The 19905-nt window shown below is 46.6% G+C and overlaps 1 protein-coding gene across 1 annotated transcript in view; it reads right to left on the bottom strand.

Moving 5' to 3' along the window:
* Positions 1-19905, bottom strand: part of KCNJ6 (potassium inwardly rectifying channel subfamily J member 6) — a 268574-nt gene that overhangs the window by 183132 nt on the left and 65537 nt on the right. Inside the window, exon 2 of the mRNA XM_060640866.3 lies at positions 4577-4628. Coding sequence (XP_060496849.1) covers positions 4577-4601 — 25 coding nt within the window. The 5' untranslated portion in view covers positions 4602-4628. The remainder of the gene's footprint in view (positions 1-4576; positions 4629-19905) is intronic.

Raw genomic sequence — 19905 nt, 5'->3', positions numbered from 1 at the left:
CCCGCCTTAACACGACGCCAGGGTTAGGACAGCGTGTCCACGCGGAGGGAAGAAATGATTAAAGAAGCCACTGCATTTGCACGGGGCTGATTCAATGTGCACGGATTGTAGCTGCTTCTCCCCCTTCATTTCTTCTGACACTAAACGGTTTCCAATCTAGGCTGACTTTGGGCGGCGTCTTGCATCCCGGAGGGATCCCCTCTGCGTTGATGCGGACGGCCGAGACCTCCAAGCACCCACAGAACAGGCCCCCGGCTCTGGTTATGGGCGGTGGGGGGAACCACACGGCCCCCTCGTCCTCTGCGCCGAGCTGGGAAGGAACCGTCCTGGAATGCTTGGGGGCGCAGCTGACGTTCAGCTGTGTCTTTGGGAATAACAACGAGCGGCACTCCTCTTTCCTGTGCAGGTGTGCCCCGCAGACACAGCAGGGCGGCCGGGGTTGGCCTTGCGGCCTGGCAGAAAGGCTCCTGGGGAAGGACCGGAAGGGATCCCGTGGCTGGCAGAGGGAACGCTCAGGGCACGTGTGCCCGAGAGACGCTGGGCAGGTGGCAGCCGGAAGCCGAGAAGGTCAACCCCTGCCAGCATTTGGAGCGAGCTGCGGCCGGCCTCGTGCACCATTTGCCACCGCGGTGACGACCGAAGACGCGCGGCGCTGTGGGGAAGGAGGCAGAAGTGTGACGCCAGCGGGGTGCTGGGTGGGGGGCTTTGGAAAGGGGCCCTGCGTCCTGGAGGAGGCGTCGGGGCCAGCGTCCCTACCCGTTCCGCCCTGTAACCCCCATCACGGTGCGCAAGACGGATATTTGGTTATAATCCACATTATTCACGGACCCAGGTCGTACGGCTCTCCACCCCCTGCTATATTTGACACGTGCCCTGGAGCTCGAGGTGTGGGGAAGATGCACCAACACGCATTGCCCGGGAAGTGAATTATCTACAGGAATCTACAGAAGCACAGCCTACCAAGGTAGCGCAGACGCACCATGATCCCAGAGCCCCCAGGTCATTTGCACGCCTTTGGACACCTCCAATCTGTCACTGTCTGACTTAGATTCCAGCGGCTAGGGCAGACCCTGCCCTCCCCAACGTCATCTCCAATGACAGCGCGATGCGGGATGGGATTTCCTCGGCTGGGTCACCATATGCCGATTTATAGACAAGGTTGGCAGTCCCCCCCCCGGGTCAGCCTTTCAGCTTGATTTCACTTAGTGGCTGGGGTAGTAAAGGGCTGGTACCCGAGGCGCAAGCTCAGAGTGATCTCTTCCAATGTGGGTTTTGTTTTGCACCATTTGGAACTGGGCTTCTGGTGGTGTAAATATGAGTATATCCGTTTCCAAGGTGCAGACACAGATTAAAATGTCAACAGGCAGTGGTAAAAAAAATCAATAGCCTTTGAAGGGTTGAAAGTCCACAGCTGGTTAACGCCAGTGTGCAGTTTCCTAAGTTTAGACCGTCTGTGAACACCTCTCCGTGCCTCCTTTCCTTTCTGCCTACTTGTTCTCTTCTGCTCCTTGTGATTTTGTACCTTTCTTCTGGGTCTCTTTTCATATGTATTTTTTTTCCCGGGTATTTTTCTCATGTGAACTTTCGCGGTCTACCTCTTCCTCCACAGCTGAGTTTTTTCTCCTTTCTCTATTTTTCTTTTTCCTTTTCGTGTCCCTCCTCGTTTCAACCGTGCGACATAAACATGTTTTGAAAAGTCATCTCACTTTTATCACATAAAGTTTCTTTTAATTAAACATTTAAAAATCTGCTAATATGGGGCGCCCGGGTGGCTCAGTCGGTTAAGCGGCCGACTTCGGCTCAGGTCATGATCTCACGGTTTGTGGGTTCGAGCCCCTTGTCAGGCTCTGTGCTGACGGCTCGGAGCCTGGAGCCTGCTTTGGATCCTGTGTCTCCCTCTCTCTCTCTGCCCCTCCCCCGCTCACGCTCTGTCTCTGCCTGTCTCTCAAAAATAAATTAAAAATTAAAAAAAAAAAAACTGCTACCATTTTTGTGTCTTCTGTTTGCCCTTTTTTGTAAAAAAATTGGGACACCGCATAGGCTTTTTTGAGGTGGCAATTAATAGCCCCCGGAAAAATATATTCCTTCTCCCTGCTCTGGAAGATGAAGAAGTTACCTATCTTCATTACAGTATTTGCATATCCATTGATCACATTTGGACCCGTATGGTGACAGGAGAATTGCAATTCCATTCTGGTTCAACACAGAGATGTTCTCCTAACCAGATGGTTTTCGCTTGGCAGTTTAACAAGCAAAGTGTTTACTGACTCTGAAAAACCATTCAGTGCATTGTGTCCTGGGCATTTGTGGTTCTGTTTATGTCCCTTTTCCCCAGTGGCCATGGATTTGATGTTCCCATCAAATGCATTGTGTAGTAATTGTATGCTAATTCTTTGCTTAGCCTACGGATAGAATCTCCCTACATAATTATGTATTTATTTCCTTGTAGATTTCCTATGTAGAATCGATGTATAGCTGTGTACAACATTATTCCTGAGTTTAGTTTTGATGAAATGTTTATTAGTGTGGACTGCATGATTAACTTTCATAGCGAGTGCCTACAAGAATTCTGCATTTTTTATAGTAGTGTTCTTTACCTCTATAAGGCTCAGGCAACTGGACTGTTGGGTGCGATTCCAAGATCTGTTCTCACTCTTTAAATTTCCTTGTGTGTTGAACATATCCATGTAATCGTTTTCATAGAAGAATGGCAATACCCTTTCATCTGCCCCAAGGGTTTGGAATTCAATTTTTACAGACTTCTCTTAAGCCAGTGGATTCATAGATCAAAGTCATTAAAATTATTGCAGAGGTAACCCGGAGACCGAAGCCCCACAAATCAGCAGTCCAGTGGGGGGCTCTTATTTATCCCACAGAGATAGAAAAATTAAAACACCTTTATCAGAAATTGTGACCGTGTCGAAAATATTGACTCGTATAGCACCCTTAATGTTTTATTTACGATTCAGTTAGACTAGTTAAAAAATTCACTGAACTAGAGTATCAATTTCTAACACGGAACTAATTATAAAAACTATTAGCATCACAACTCACACACAACACCATCCAGTTCAATTTGCCCCCACGCTCAAGACTCCATTTTGTTGATAATGATGCTGGGTTCCAGGCCATCGATCCTTCCAGCATTCAGAGAATCTACGGGTCTTTTGTGCTGGTGACTTTGGAGTTAGAGATTAGAACGAAATCTGCAAACGTGCTGTGGATCGTGAATCAGCTGGTGCTGTCCACGGTCCCTGCATATTTTGACCACATAGGTTCGTCAGTTTTGTGACGGTACTGGCCACCTCACTCTTTCCTTCTAGGTCTGAGAAGAGTGCATTCTGTGACTTAGCTCCTCTCCCTTGCAGAGAACCAATTTGGGGTCTTTCAAACCAAGGAGCAAATGCTTTGCAATGTTCCAGTCTGCAAGACTACTGTCAGAAAGACGGGTGAGGCAGAGACAGGGCAGGGATGATACAGAAATGAGTGTAAGAGAGGCGTGTAAATGCTGGGGGTGGCTGTGCGGTCCCCCCTTGGAGTCATCATTTGCATGGTGAAATTGGCATGCGTTCGAGATAAAGGAAATCAGGAAATTAGGGATTTGGGGTCCAGAATTAAAAAATTCAATGTAAAGAACACTTTACCATCATTTTTTTTCCAGGAGGGGGTAGACTTTGGGGGATGAGGATTCATTGACTATGCTACAGAAAGACACATATTTTAATAGTCTCATGATTTAGGAATAGTCGAAGGAGAAAGCAGGGGCCAAGATAAATGTGGGCAAGATTAACGCAGATCGAATTTAATAAGGTGTTCATGGCCCGAATGATGATGGAGAAGTGTCTGCAACCTTCCCTTGTAACTTGAGGTATGAATTCTATCACCAGGACAATGCATATTTCCAAAGGGGGAAAAAAACCCCGCATTGTCTGTTTATTTCATATCCACGCGGTCTTTAATATTTAAACTTCAACGTACAAAGCCACATGTCTCATTTTGCAGGAGGAGGTATTATAATTAATCCCTCTTTCCTCTTAAAAGTGCTTCGTGTGTCCCGTTTATCTAACTTACGAGCTTAGAGCCTGATACCACTGATCTGTTCCAAACCTGAATCATTACCAGTTACTTCCGCATCAAACACCCCAGTTTTAAATCCTCGAATCTGAAAATTCGGAAGCACACCGGAAAGGTTTAACAACGACAAGCCATTCTTTCTTTCTTCTCTTTAGATGATGATCCAGCCTATGGAATATCTGCCCATAAAACGTGAGCTGACTGTACCTAAACCTCCGAAAAGCGAGATTGGAATTATGGTGGGTCCCGATCCGCAACACAGACCTACAAACAAAACCCCATACTGGGGTAACAATTTCAGCACAGAGTTCAGTCCCACACAAGACGACTTTCAAGTAAAGCACCTTGTAACAGCAACACAATCCCGTCTACGTGAAATAGACCTCGGTGATCACAAGAATGGACGAGAAAGACAGATAATCACAAAGCAATGGGGGTTTTGTGTGACTTTGTGGTTTTCCATTTAAAACCAAAAATAAAGAAGAAATTTCCAGTTACTCACTCATGGATTCTGTCAACCTGGCCATCGCTGTAGTTTCTTCTTTGTGCTTTTTCTGGAGATGAGAAGAAAAGACATTCATGTAGAAGACACCTCTGAAATGGGAACTGACACAAAGGATCAGATACAGCTCTCTTTCTTTCTTTTCTTCCTCCTACATTAGAATTTGGTCACCGATGATGAACCGAATTTAAAAATCTCATATTCTGGCTACTACATAATCAGTCACCGAAAAGAGACTTTTAGGGCATTAAAAAACCTTGCCATTGCTCTTGGAAGGGAGTGTCTGTCACACTGATTTTGGATATACATAATTGGTGACGCACAACCAGTTTTCAAAACCTCTCTGACACTGGATTTTTGACATCCATATGCCAATCTTTGCTTTCTATTTTCTCCTGGTGAAGCTTTTTTGGTATTTTTGGAGCTGGTATTTTTGCAGTCATTTGATTTCTTTTTTTTTTTTTTTTTTCTAAAAGCTAAGTAGATTTTATACATTTTTCCTTTGTCTTACTTTTTTGAATTCCTGGGGTCTTTTGAAAGTTATCACTTTTGATGGGTTTATAACCATATCTATTTTGGGTTGAAACTTTTTGTTTCAGCTGGGATATAGGTTATTACCCACTGAGTTTGCGAGCCAGAATGATACATACATAAATGGAATCTGTCCTAATTGAAAAATTACTTTGAGCTGTTAAGAATCATGGTCATCTCGACTGTAAAGTTCTCTTCAGTTTTTTCAGATTTTTTTAATTTCCTTGGGTTCTTAACATGTGCAGTAACTGAAACATTGGCCATTGTTTTACTTTTTTGTAGCCTGATTCTTTTTCTGAGTATGAAACGGATACATGCTCATTATTCAAGAACTCCAAAAATACTGAAAAATTATAAATCAGAAAATACAGTTCTCCCCAAATCACCCCCCCCCCAGAGGAAAACCACTGTTTACACTTTGGTGAAAACCTTTGTATTCCCATTTCTGTACCTATGAAAACACGCAGATATGGAAATGTAATTCCTTTTTTATAGATATAAATATCTACACTATCCGTACAACATCGTCAGCTACTTTTTCCCACATCCTTCTAGGTCAGTGCGGTAGACTACAGCACATTGTTAAAAGACTGTATAGCATTCATCGTGGATGAAGTCACCGTGATTTCTTCAAGCAGATTCCATTCAATTTGCTCACAATTTTCCACTCTTTTATAAAATGCTGTGATGAGCATCCCTGAACTCACACCTTGGTGCACCTGTCCTGTTAACTACTTAGGACAAATCTTAGGGTTAGAATTGTTCAGGAAGTAGGAGTACTAAGAATTTTGACACATATGAGTTGTCCCCCAAAACGCTGGATCTGGGAGTGGATAAAAGTATTCATTTCTAGGACACCTGGATGGCTGAGTCAGGGAAGCGTCTGACTTCAGCTCAGGTCGTGATCTCGCGGTTCATGGGTTCGAGCCCCGCGTCGGGGCTCTGGGCTGACCGTTCGGAGCCTGGAGCCTGCTTCGGATTCTGTGTCTCCCTCTCTCTCTGCCCCTTCCCCACTCACATTCTGTCTCTCTCTCTCTCTCTCAAAAATACGTGAACACTAAAAAAAATTTTTTTTAAGTCTTCATTTCCTTACATTCTTGCCAACTTGCCCATAGCATGAGAACATTTCCCCCCTCAATCTTGGCCAAACTGATAGGCAAAAAAGCCAAGTTTCTTGTTATTTTCTTATTGTCCTTATTCCTTCCCTGCCCTTTTGTTTCTGAACAACCACAGCGTTCCTTCACGTGTACTCATACATCATGGACTCTCGGTTTCACGTGGTCGTGCTCCAGCCCCTCTGCCATCAACATGGCGGTTCCTAGAAGCCAACGTGGCATCTATCACTCCCCGTGGACACGGTAGAGAGCTGAGCAAGTCACAGCTGCTTGGCTAGCGCTTGAGTCGTCGCGGCTCGGGTGCTGGCACGCGGCTCACAGAATGATCATTCACCCTCCTGGCGCCACTCTTCCCAAACTAGAAGAGTCCTCTTTCAATGTCAACAAATCGTTCTGCACATCGCAAGTACGCGTGATTTTCAGGAGGCCTGAACTCACAGCCACGCGATCGGTGTGCTGCCTCTTCCTTAAACTGATCGTTGCCCTTGAGAACAGACGGACCCGGGAACTGCGACCCACCCTCCTACCTGCAGGGGCATCTGACCCACGATACGCAGCCTGCCGCGTGGTTGCTGCCCGGAGGCGGGAACGGCATGACTATGGAGAGGCTAAGCGTGTCAACCGGGGCAGGCGAAGAGAAGCTCGTCGCGGCTCACAGGCTCACAGGGATGGGCACAGCGGCTGCTTCAAAGCGGGCCCACTCTAGCGGTTGCTGACAATTTGTGCATGGAAGCAACTCCAAGGTGAGAATTCCATGATGATCATCCGTGACCTGTAGGACAGGTCTTGTTCTGCCTCCGCCTGCTCTGGGTTGACGATCCACGACAACCCTGCTCTGCTAGCCTAGCTCTGCTGTCACCCCCCCCCCCCTGGTGACACGGTGCCTCCTGGTATCCTGGTGTGTGGCCTGCTTTTCCTTCATTCTCTGGCTCCGTGCTCCTAGGACCTCACCCTGGATCACTGCTCACTTCAGCTTGGCCTTCCCGCGATGGCCCCAGTGGTGAAAGTCCCCAGAGCACTGGCACCCAGATGCCAGCCATTATATCCTTCTGAGGCCCTGTCAGTTTCGTCCATCTTCTGGTGGGTGGCACCACCTTATTCTTGGGACCCAAGGACCCTGCCACCTTTCGTACCTGGTCCTGCTGGTGGGTGGGCCTTGCAGCTATTTATTTTGAGGGAGGGAGGGAGACACAGAGAGAGAATGAGCAGAGGAGGGGCAGAGAGAGAGAGAGAGAGAGAATCCCCAGCAGGCTCCACACTCAGTGCAGAGCCCTACGCAGGGTTCGATCCCACGACCGTGAGCTCCCGGCCTGAGCTGAGATCAAGAGTCAGAAGCTCAACAGACTGAGCCACCCAGGCACCCCACCCCCTTGCAGCTATTTTCATTCAGATGTGTTGGATGTCCCAGTCCTGGGGAAACCAAACACTGCCTGCATCAGCATTTTTCTCCTCCGTGTAGTCGAATGGAAACTTCTGACACCGAGGGGGGGAGGGGACCTTAGAAACCCTAAATTTAGCTCTCTCAGTTTGACTCATCCATCTCATAACTTATGCTGGGAATCATGGCATCTGTTTCTGTGTTCAGTGGTTCAGTCGTTCTACGGGCTGTCTTCAAACTCCTGTCCCGCCCGCATTATCGTCAGAGGGCGGAGGGTTGCACCTGCAACCCCGCTGAAGCACTGACATCCCACTCTCGGCCCCCAGCAAAGCCTCCACCTCGTCTCAAGCTCAGAGTTTCCTCCAAAGCAAACGTCCTGGTTACCAGCCTCACAACACTGGAGAGAGGTTTAGAATTACGGCGCAGGAAAGCTGGAAGAGATTCTTTAAGAGATCGTCAAGTCCAACCCTGCGGGGACACAGTTGAGGAAACCGAAGCCCCTGCCCAGAGCGGAGGTGCCACCGTGCGGGTCTCTTCTCCTGGTCGACAGCCTCTACTCCCCCGGAAATAGGAAAGGCCACCGCGTGCGGGGACCCCGAGACCAGAGTCCTCACCCGGCGACCTCGGTGTCACGTTGGGGTTTGTGTGTTTGTCTTCTCTGTGTCCCACAACAATATCCCTGATTGTCTACAGACGGCTGGTGACCGGCTCTGACCTCTCCGTTGGGCTTCTGCTAGGTACTGGACGACTCCACCCAGATGCTCAATGGATGTTCCAAAGCAACCTGCCAAAGCTCCTCTGTCTCTCACACACTTCCGCCAGCCCTCCTACCCCGGCTTCTTTCTCCATTTTCTGCCTTCAGTTTATAGCATCACCACCCACGTTGCGCCTAAGCCAGAAGTCTGAGAACACACCTCCCTCTCCTTCTTCCACACCCCCAATAGTTCGCATGTCTTCAATCTAACCCCCCTTGGCTGCTGCCTTTTAAAGGGACCATTAATGTTGCTTCCACCTGCCTCGGGTCGCACCTCAACACCGAAGGGCTTATCCTGCAGCAGCCCCGGGGATCTATCTAAAATGCAGACTTGACCCAGGAACGCCCAGCTCGAAATCTCTCAGACTTGTCTGGCAAGTAAGCAGTCAATCCTGGTCTTTCAGCCAGGGCCGCTTGGAGGGGATGGTTCTGTCCTCCACGCTCACTCTCTTGTTGTAGCTACTTTCCTTCCCTGGCCATCGCTGTTCCTTCTGCCTGGACACCCCAGTTTCCATTTCCTCTTTGTGCGCCCAAATTTACCCCCAAGGACTCCACTGGACACAAGTAGATCTGTGCATTTCCCCCCTATTCTACTGACCATGTTTCCTGACTTTTACTTCTACGCCTGTTCATGCTCCAATGCATCCTTGTATCACACCGAATCATTTGTGATGGGGGTAAGAGATTCCAGAACCTTTGGGAAAGTCAAGTCCCGCCTCTCCGTAACCTCATCTGAAGGCTCCCACCAGTGCCGCTGTCACGGCCAGGATGCACATTTGGTAGACCAGAAGTCTCTGTTACTGAAAAGCCCTGTGGTCCTGAGCAAGTCATTTTATTTTTCTTGGCCAGCATCCTGGGTTTTCTCTTTACTGGCTGGTCGGCTGTTTGCTAAGGTGCCCCCAGGACGAGGGAGCCATGTGAAGAGGATGTCTATAAGTGCTTAGCTTGGGAGAGGGTGTGAGTATTGGTAATATTTTAAGATTTAAAAAACAGATGTGTTTGCTTTAAGAATTTTCCTTACGAAATATCTTTCTTCTGGGAAGCAAGAGTTTTGATACTGGGGATAAAGAACAGGTTTACCCCTTGTAAAATGAAAAGAAAACCAGAAATGCAGGCATCAGTATTTTGGCCTGAAATTTTATTGTTCTTATTTACTGTGTCTGTTGTGCTTGCATGTTCTTATCACTTTGAAAGAGAGAGAGAGAGAGAGAGAGAGAGAGAGAGAGAAAGTACAGAAGGTGGAGAGTCCAGGAAAGAACCTAGGTCTAGAATGCTGTTGGCCTTGGCTTTGCCATTTCTTAGCCAGTTCCCATGAACTTCTGGGAGCTTCAGTTCGGTCATCTGTAAAGTGGGATAGATAGTGTCTCTCTGTGTTTCCTCGCTCACAAGCCCATTGCGAGAAAAATGAGAAAATGTATGTTAACACACTCATGGATTATATCCCTGTGTGTGAGTGTGTGCGTGTAATCATTATTCCCTTTGGCTACCATGTGAGGGCTGAGAGTTATGGTCTCTTCTTGCTATTTGAGGGCGAATAGTGTCAATGGCTTGTGGCCACGCACCTTACATCCCCATTTCCAGAACCTTCCATCAGAATACAAGGTTCCTCTTGGAAAAGCTGAAATTCTTTTGCTTTAGGAGCCACTCTACTTACGATTGTGTTGTCATGCATTTAATGGAATAAGAGAAACACTTAAAGTTTCGAGGAATCATGATGACGTGTTGAAGCAAAACATACCCACAGATACTTGAAAAAAATTCTGTCTGTTGTGCTGAAATCACGTCAAACTCCTCAGGTAGAATATAGGCACTCAGGGATAGTGGGGATTTAGTTTTCTTATTGTTTGTGTTCTTTCTGCTATACCTGGGGATGTAAATAAAAGCTCAACAGTTTTATTGGTGTGTGTGTGTGTGTGTGTGTGTGTGTGTGTGTGTATGTGTGTGTATGTGTGAGAGAGATTTATGCCCACACTCCTGTTTCAGCTGAGGACTGCATAGCTTTCTGCTGGGACCATGCCAGAGATATACTTCTCTCTGTCTGACATGACAGAGAGGTTTTTAATGAGGGCAATTATAACTGAGTCTAACTGTAGCTCAAAGCTAAGCCTAAGAAACTGTGTGTGTGTGTGTGTGTGTGTGTGTGTGTGTATGCGTATGTGCATGGGGGCGTGGAGGGAGGCAGAGAGAATCATATGGGCAAAGCTTTTGGAGAAGGTGGAAGGGGGCTCTTCTGCCCATGCCAGGGGCTCCCTGGCACCCCGGGCAAAGACCTGGCGGGGTTGAGGGACGCCCGTGTCTTCAGTGGTGCTAACTGCCTCGCTTTCTGCTCCCCAGAAACCGAGCCGTTATGGATGAGGGGGAAAACTCATCATAGTTGATATATTTCAAACCAGTCATATTTACATCTTGGATATTTTTATCTCTCTAAAATATGTCCTTCTATTCGTCACCAAACTGTGATTTTTTTTTTCAAGTTACAACTGTTTGAAGGAACATTTATATCAAGGGGGAAATCATAATGCTATTTTATGAACTTGTGTCCTCAACTGGACCTCACCTCCAGGTGAAAGCTGAGGCCCTCCAATCTCCCATCTTGTTCTCGGGGTTCTCTATAAATGCGCCGGCTGTGGTCTCCAGCCTCAACGTCCCTCCCCTCTCTTTCCCGACAGGATGCCACTGCAGGTCACGGGGGAGGGGAGGGGCTGATCTAAAAGGAAAATACCACATCCTCAAACAGCCAATCAAATGAGTGCCCTTATAAATGGTACCGTATATATTGTCTTGAGTAGCCACTAAAATATAAAGGCGGAGGATGTAAGAACCACACATCAGCTTTTTGTCGGCGTGCAAGCATGGTTTGGGACAATAAAAATCGTAACCCCTAACATTTCTTTCCCATTTAGTGTCTAGCCTGGCGGCATGGAGAGCGCATCACTGGACCATCCCACTGGATTCTCACAATGGCCCCACGAAATGGGCACTGGCGTCCACACTTTGCTGATGGGGAGGTTGAGGCACGGCGAGGTTGAGCACATTTCCCCGTTCCACACAGCTGGTAGAGCAGCAGAGATGGGTGTCAAGCCCAAGAAGTCTCCCTTCTGCACCTGCCTTTTTCACCTTGGGGTCACCTGCGTCCCTAAGAACTAGTGACCGGGAACCGTGTCCCCAGGAACTAGTCTCCCAGAGCTAGCTTTGCCAGAAGCAAAGCTGCCAGGGCTGGGGCCTGTGGTGAGGATCCGGGTCCAACATCCTCCCTAGACTCACCCGTTGCTTAAACATGGATTGCTTTCCACAAGGTGGGCACCAGATAGAACAGGAGGGAGACGCAGGTAAGGAAGGCTCTGTATCTGCCTTCAGGGAGCCTCCAGCTTAGTTCAGGAGAAAAGACGTGCATATACAGCAGCTGTAGTACACGGTATTGAGGGGAAGAGAGTTCCAAGGACATCAAAGGGAAGAGGGCGCAGGGAGGGAAAGGGGGGGAGGAGGGAGAGAGAACAGAGAGGGGAGAGAAGGAAAGGGAGAAAAGAGAGAGACAGACAGAGAGACAGAATGAAGTTCTAACCCACGGGACCAGAACGGGCTCACAGAGGAAGGGCTGCGATATGTCAAGAAGAAAGGAAGAAGCATGAGGGAAGGGGAACAGCGAGGCAGAGGATCTTAGGTGGAGACACAGCACAAGGAAACGTGGGGGAAACCCGGTGCCTGTGTAGCAGGTGCCTCGTGCGGCAAAACACGAGAAGACGGTACGGGGCTGACGTTGCAAATCAGGGTGCACGCCGTGGAGGGCTATGGTGCCGGGTGCCGTGATGCCAGGCTGAGTCGCTCAGGGGGGAGATTTCGGCTGGGGCTGGGGCGGTGCTTGAAGCGGTGAGGGGAGGACGGGGGCCAAGGTCTGAACCTCCAAGAGCACCTTGGGGAAACAGCGCATGCTCTTTCCTGGAAACCAAGGTGCAGAGGGGTTTGAAGAATTAAGAACTTGCCCATCAGAATGTGATAGAATTTTACCTAGATAGTATTCCTCCTTGATTCATTCAGTCAAGGCTCCTACAGTGATCTCCAGTTTTCACGGTTTGGGGTGAAAAACCCGGAGGGGACTGTTTGAAGGAGGGCCATGCAGGAAGTCCTTGGGGATACAGCCTCCTTTGCACAAGGTGGGGAGGGCCACTGCCCCACCCAGACACCCTTTCTAAGGTCCCTTCTGTACAGGTCACCCTGCTGGTTTCCTGATGAGGACATCACCGTGGCCACGTTGACCAGACCGGCGATGGCCCTAATGCACTGAGGTAGGAGAATGTCATAAAAAAATGAAATCAAACTCAAGGTTGTGCTTGTACTAAATCCCCTTGATTCACCTGGGCTTCGGGATGAGGGCTCAGGTTGGAAGAAGGGGTTTGGAGGACGTCCTTTGGTGCCTCCTGGGAAGCATGGACTTCAGGGACTTCTGAAGGTTGAAGGGCTAACAGTTGGGAAACTGGTGGACCCTCCAGGTGCGGAACACCCCCAACCCCACCTCTGCCTGCATCCTCCCCTGCTTCAAATTCTGTGGGCCAACCTCTAGACTCCCAGCACCAACATCCCAGCAACGTTTCCTGAATGCCCAGTGTGGTTGGTTTCTTTGAATAGGATGAGTGACTCATTCCTCCTTTCCTAGAGCTCCTGGAAATATCATAAAATGTAGGACAAGCATTATCCCCAAAGTCATACCAAGAAGTTCCTTTTAAAGAAGATACCGAGCCAGGCTGCAGAAGGGCACAGAGGATTTCTAGGCAGCGGAAGTCGGCAGAGCCTGTAGCCGGCAGCCATCGGGGGACTTTTTCCCAGGCAAGCACTCCTGCTTCTAGGAGGCGTCTCTGCCAGGGTCAGCCCCAGCCTCCCCAGGACTCAACTGCCAAGGGCTGCGTCTCGGAAGCAGCAGGGACTCTTCTGTCTGTCTCTCATCACCCAATCCGTTGCTTTTCTTCTGGGTCAGCAGCTCTCAGAAGGTTCGTTTTGCCTCCAGCGCCATCTTGCAGGAAACCTACCCCTCACAGCGGCCACTGCCGCTCCTACCTGCCTTCATCCGAAGCACAAGCTTTGCTAACCCCTCTCTGTTGACCAGAAAGGGTGAGCAGATGCCGTATTCTTTCCTTCCTTTTCCCTTTACTCTTTCCCTTTACTCTCCCGGTTGGTCCACAATCCAAGTTCTGGGCCCGTGGAGTCGCAATGGCCGGTCTGCCCTCCCAGTTCTGTTCCATTCCGTGGTAGGTCAGCACCTTCGCTTCAAAAGCTGGCCTCCACGTACTTCTCCAGGAGCGTTTCCCACCCCTCCTCGCTTCTAAACTATCTTCCAGCCAAAGGAGCCCCTTTAGGGACCTGAACACATGGCATGGGCTCACCCCTCCTTCTGCTTTCTCTGCTTGCACAATTACCCCCTATTCGTCATTGAGGACTTTGGCGCAGGTGTGTTTGACATTGTCTTGACATTGTCCCCGACTATCCCTTTCCTAGTGACCACTCTCGGCACCCCAGCACCTGCGCATGCTTCTGTCACAGGACTTCTTATTTCTGGACCCGCGGCTGTCAAAACAGGGCACCTCAGAGGCAATACTCATGACAACTTCAGGAACAGCTGGAAAGCAAAAAAAGGATGAATCCCTTTGTTTCCAAAGAAGAAAAAATAAAATCCCGAAGGAAAACTAAAATACGAGTAGGATGAATAAGGTTTGTTTCCTTGTGTTGTCAGGAGTTTCTGGACGTGGATTGCTGACTGATGATTTGTACAGAACATTCCAAAAGGGTTTCTGCTCCGGGATGTGGTGCAATGAAAGGACCTATGAAGAGCCGTTCCAAAATTGTTTCGGAGACGTGGTCCATTCAAGGAAAAAAAAAATCCCTTCTGATCCCTTTTATTTGTGATCATATGGAATTGTTTCTCTTATTTGATCAGAGATGGGCGGAGAGGGTAGCGGTGGCGTTCACGAAGTAGGACAGGACAGTGACATACTAATAATTGGTTAGTTACTTTGACATATACGGGATGTTTAGAAACGAATCACCTGACCCGGCAGATTGACTTTGTTTTAAGGAGTCATTCAAGTGGTGGGACTGACATGGTCACTAGAAGGCCTTATGTTTGTCTAACGATGCAACGCTGTATTAAGGAGCCCTGTGCAAAGGTACTGTGGCAGGATCTTGGTTACACAAAGAAAGCAATTGCTCGGTGCCCAAGATTTTCTTGCCTCTTAATGTCTTCCTATAGTTTCCAATGGCAGGAATGAGCCAGCTTCCTCCCCCAGGGCTGCGCTCTTCCATATCGCCTGAGACCATTCGTTACGTTTCCCTTCAAGAACTGGCTGGGTTGTAATGCAAAGGAAGGGAGTCAATGAATCATTCATTCATTCGTTCATTCATGGCTCAGGCTTGTGAGGCAATGATATTGCAGAGCTTTTGAGAGGGTTATGATCATGTTTTTTTGACAGGAGATTCACCCAATCATTTAAGACGAAGCTGCCCGATATTGGATGACCCACGTGGGGATCCCCCAATCAGATGGGTAACCAGTGGGGTACAATGGCAGCTCCTGCCCAGGCCGGACCAATCTTGGGCACTGTCAGCATCCAGGGAAGTGACACTGTGACACAGCAGAGCCTCCAGGGCCGCTGAGAACCCCCATTACTGGAATCACCCAGGAAGTCAGCTTGTTGCGTACACGTGCGAGAAAGAGTACAGGGGACAAGGGATTTGATTCTTCAATCTCTCATCTGTGTCGATAGTTATAAAAGACACTAAGTTGGAGGAGTATTTTTAAAATGTTACTTTGCAAAATTCAATTTCATAACCAAATGTGACATTTACTGGGCTAGAGAATGAGGAACATTTATTGATAGACATCATATCATTTTCTGGTGCTCCTTTTCACATATTTTCAGCTTGAACTTCTGTTTGGGAAGAGGAGGGAAGAGAGCGAAAGTGACTCCTTTATTTGGTACTTTGCAGCTGATTCTCAGCAGTAGAGATCTCAGAGAAGAAAGGAAAATAAGAGAACACCACTCTAACCTTCTTCTTCTTCTTCTTCTTCTTCTTCTTTTTTGTTGTTCTTTGTTTTTTTTTTCCTTCTTTTTATTTAAAATTTCCCTGATTTCCGCTTCTGGGAAGATGGGAGTGGATGTAGTTTTTCCCCTATTCCCCCCACTAAGTATGGCTAAAACTCCTTGAAGATTGTATTTTATATTTTACAACAAACATAAGAAGGCTCAAAAAAAGTGGGGGAAAGAAGGGATACCAGCCAGGGATCTTGGGGTGTTGAGTTTCCTGGTTTTTGCTTTGTTTTGTTCTTATATCTCAGAGTGGCTACTGGAGAAGCCAGCAACTTGGAAATGTCAACAGGTACAGATAAAAACATCCCAAGGGAAGTCTGCCACCTCTAGCAAAAAGACCAGAAAAAAAGGCAACCTAGAAAGAAAACTTTAAGACCTTAACTCCTCTACTCGAGCCAAAAGCCACAGAAAATAATTACCAACCCCACCCCTGCCCCCCGAGAGTAGAGGATGAATGGGAAGGCTAGACTTTCACCCTTACTAGGCTGTGACAAGTGCCCCAAACCTCCTGCCAGGGTGGTTTCAGAGAAGACAGAGAAAGAAGCCCAGATTTTCATCCTTACTGAGGGGTAATGGGTCCCCCAGAGACTACATGGGACGCCTGGACTTAACCTTCAAATTCAGCAGTAATGAGGCAGCTTCCCATTCCCACTGGGGTAGCATTAAAAGGATCCCAGCGTAGAGTCAGCACTTCCTTTCACCACTGAACAGTAACAATGCAACTCCTCCAAAGTGTGGCAGAGACCATAGGGGAAGCATAATGAGCTGCCTTTCTTATTCCAGCCAGGGTGGTATCACTGGGAGTCCAGTGGGGAGCCTGAACACTCGTCCCCACCCACGAGCAACAAGGATCCTCCCCCACCCTGTCAATGGAGACTGACATCCCAATAAGCAATCCCTTAATCCGCCCAAATGGTGTCAGAGGGGCCCTGCCATAAAGAAGCTTTAAATAAGATCTAGAATCTTATAACGTAGCACCCAAAATGTCTAGGTTGCAATAAAAAGAAATCACTTGTCACAACAGGAGTCAGAAAGCGATCACACCGAATGAGAAAAGAGAAACACTGACACTGACGTGACACAGATTTTAGAATTATCTGGGAAAGATTTTAAATCAGCCGTCATTCAAAAGTCTCAGCAAAGAAACAGCCATGCATCAGCAAAAAAATTTTAGAAGGTATAGAGAAGAACCAAATGGAAATTTTGTAACTAATAATGATAATAACTGAAATGAAAGACTCAGCGAGTAGGCTTAGCAGCAGAGTGGAGAGGACAGAGAAAAGAAACAGCGAACTTGAAGACAGATTAATAGAGATTATCCAATCTGAACAGTAGAGGAAAATAGGATGAACAAAAAATGAACAGAATCTTAAGAACATGTGGGGCTCCCACAAAATATATAATATTCATGTGGGGCTACAACAAAATATATAATATTCATGTCATAGAGTACCAGGTAGAGAGGAGAATGAGGATGGGGCTGAAAAAAGTATTCAAGGGGATAACGGCTGAAATAGTCCCAGATTTTACCAGATAGAAAATAACCTACAGATTCAAAAAGCTGAGTGAATCCCATGCAGGATAAACCCAAAGACACATCATAATCAAACTTCTGAGAACTAGAGAAAGTCTTGAGAGCATCCAGGGTAATGACACGTTGCCCCTAGGGAAAAAAGAATTAAAAAAACAGTGGGGTTTTCATCAGAAACTGGGGAGGCCAGAAGGTAGTAACAATTTTTTTTTAGTTACTGAAAGAAAAGAACTGTCAACCTAGAATTCCATATAAGCAAAAGTATCTTTCATGAATTGAGGTGAAATCAAGGCATTTCAGATGAAGGAAAAGACAGAACTCATCAACAGCAGAACCACCCTAAAAGAATAGTGAAAGGAACTTATCTCAACAGAGAGGAAATAATAAAATAAGGATTTGGGGAACATCATAAAGGGAGAAATGATATGGGAAGAACAAATATATAGGTAAATATAGTAGATTTTCCTTTTTCTTTTGAGTTTTCCAAATTATATTGATGGTTGAAAGCAAAATTATAGTATCGTGCAATGTGATTCTCAATGTAGATAGAGGAACTATTTAAGACAATTATATTATAAATTGGGGAGGGTAAATGGCCACAAAGGGCTCTAAGGTTTCTACACTACCCTGGAACTGGGAAAATGTTGGCACTAGTAGATAAGTTATTAAAGTAATGCTTACAACAACACTGAAAAAGCTAAACAAAGATGCACTGAAAAACATCATAGATAAATCAAAATAAAATTCTAAAAAGTGTTCAAGTAAGCCGCAGAAATTCAGGTAAAAGTAAACAGAGAATCAAAAAACAGAAAAAAAACCCAGAAAACAAAGAATAAAACTGCAGGCTTAAGCCTTAAGATATTAATAGTTACACTAAATATAAATGGTCTAAATGCACTAATGCAAAGACAGAGTTTATAAAAAGCAAACTCCACAATCATATGCTGTCTAAAAGAAACTCACCTCAAAGATAATGGCATTGTCACCAGCAGGCCTATACTAAAAGAATGGTTAAAGGAAGCTATCTAAACAAAGAGGAAATGAAAAAGAAAGAATTTTTAAATACCATAAGGGAGAAAGACATGACAAGATAAAATATGTAGGCAAATACAATAGACTTTTTATTTCCTATTATAGTATAGGTAGGTTGAAACTAAAAGGATGGAGAAAGATTTACCACACAAATATTGATCCAAAGAAAGCAGGAGTAGCTCTATTATATGCAGTGGACTTCAGAATAAAGAAAATGCCAGGGACGGAGAGAATAAAATACACAGCAATTACACAGCGATCCTAAATGTATCCTCGCCAAACAACAGAGATGCAAAATATGTGGAGTAAAAACGGATGGAACTGAAAGGATAAAGAAACAAACCCACAAACCCCGTACAGTTGAAAACTTCAACACATCTCTCTCAACAATTGCTGGAACAACTAATGAGAAAATCAGCAAGGATACAGAGGAACTCTACAACACCATCCACCAGGAGGGTTGGTCAACATTCATAGAAAACTTCACCCAATGACAGCAGAATACACACTCTTTTCGGGTGCCCACAGAAAATACATCAAGATATACTACATCCAGGGCCACACAACAAACCTCAACAAACTTAAAAGAATCGTAATCACACAGATTATGTTGTCCGACCACAATGGAGTCAAACTCCAACACATAAAAAAAATTATTTTTCTGTTTCTTTTTTTTTTCTATCCTTTTAATCTTTCCTTCTTTCCCCACTTTGTGCCACCCCCTTCCTACTCAGCCACTCTGCTCTGCCCTCATTCTAAGTGTTGCGATGAGGATGCAGTTAATGGGAATGTTTTGGACGGGAATGTGGTTTCCGTATCTCAGGGCTTTAAAGGAAAGAGAGACTAGGACTTCTCATTCTCATAAGCCTTCCTCTTCGAACCCTCTCTCTCCCTCCTCTTAGAGGATTGCCACGATCCTCACCTTGTTCTGTTCGGACTGTCCCTGGGACCTTCCTATATAAAGACAGAGGCGAGAGGAGGATGGTTGAGATTCTGCGTCTGTGTCGCTGAAAATGGTTTTGCATCATTTGTGCAGTTTAAGCATTTTGTGACCAAAAAAAAAAAAAAAATTAAATAGAGCAGAAAAAATAGCTTTCCTTATGCCTTATGAGACCTAAAAATTCAACCATAAACTTCCAATTCAAAAGGCAGAAATTGAGAGTGACTGCATCTGCTGGGGACCCTCTCCCTGCGGACCAGTCGTTGCATAACCATGTGCTCCGTTCATCTGGCTCTCTCATGCTGCTGAGCCACGAAACCTGGTTCTGCTCAAACACAGTGAATCTTTCTCAAGACCACGTATTCCCAGTAATGAGCTTCTCACCGACCATTCAGTGGTTCCTAATTGTTTGACATTTATCCAAAGGAAAGGAAAGACGACTCCTACCATCATTAGTTACAAGTTAGGCTATTGGCCAAGCATGGCCGGGAGCCTTGGTCTCTGACAGGCAGCAGCTGTTCAGGCTCCCCGTCCCAGAGGACAGCAGAAGGCAAGGGGGAGGGAGTGGAGGTAGGATTCAGGGAACTCAAGGCAAAAATTCTTTCCTAAGGCTGGATCCTCCCTGGGACTGGGCGCTGGGGCAGATGGTGTTTGCTTTTTCCATCAGTCAGGGAGCCATGGCCAGAAGCTTGGGCGGTGGGGGTGTCCAAACATCATTTTTCTGAAGTTCTTCAGGCTCCTTGCATTTTAAAATCACATAGTTCTGCTTTCTAAATATCAGAGAGGCAATTCTATGCAACGTGGCGTTCACTGGGCCGTATTCCCTAGTGTGGGGGTAGGGACAAAATTACTCTGCTGAAGGCAGCAACCAGCTTAAACATTTTCATTTCCTTCTTCTGGCCTGGACTCTTTCCCCTGGAGATGCTACCATTTTTCTCGCCCTCTTCCTACTCCCTGCTTTTGCTTTTGAAC

This window comes from Panthera onca, chromosome C2 (genome assembly GCF_046562875.1).
Source record: "Panthera onca isolate mPanOnc1 chromosome C2, mPanOnc1 haplotype 2, whole genome shotgun sequence".
Lineage (NCBI taxonomy): Eukaryota > Metazoa > Chordata > Mammalia > Carnivora > Felidae > Panthera > Panthera onca.
Note: the sequence above shows the minus strand (reverse complement) of the source record. Positions and strands in the feature narration are given on the sequence as shown.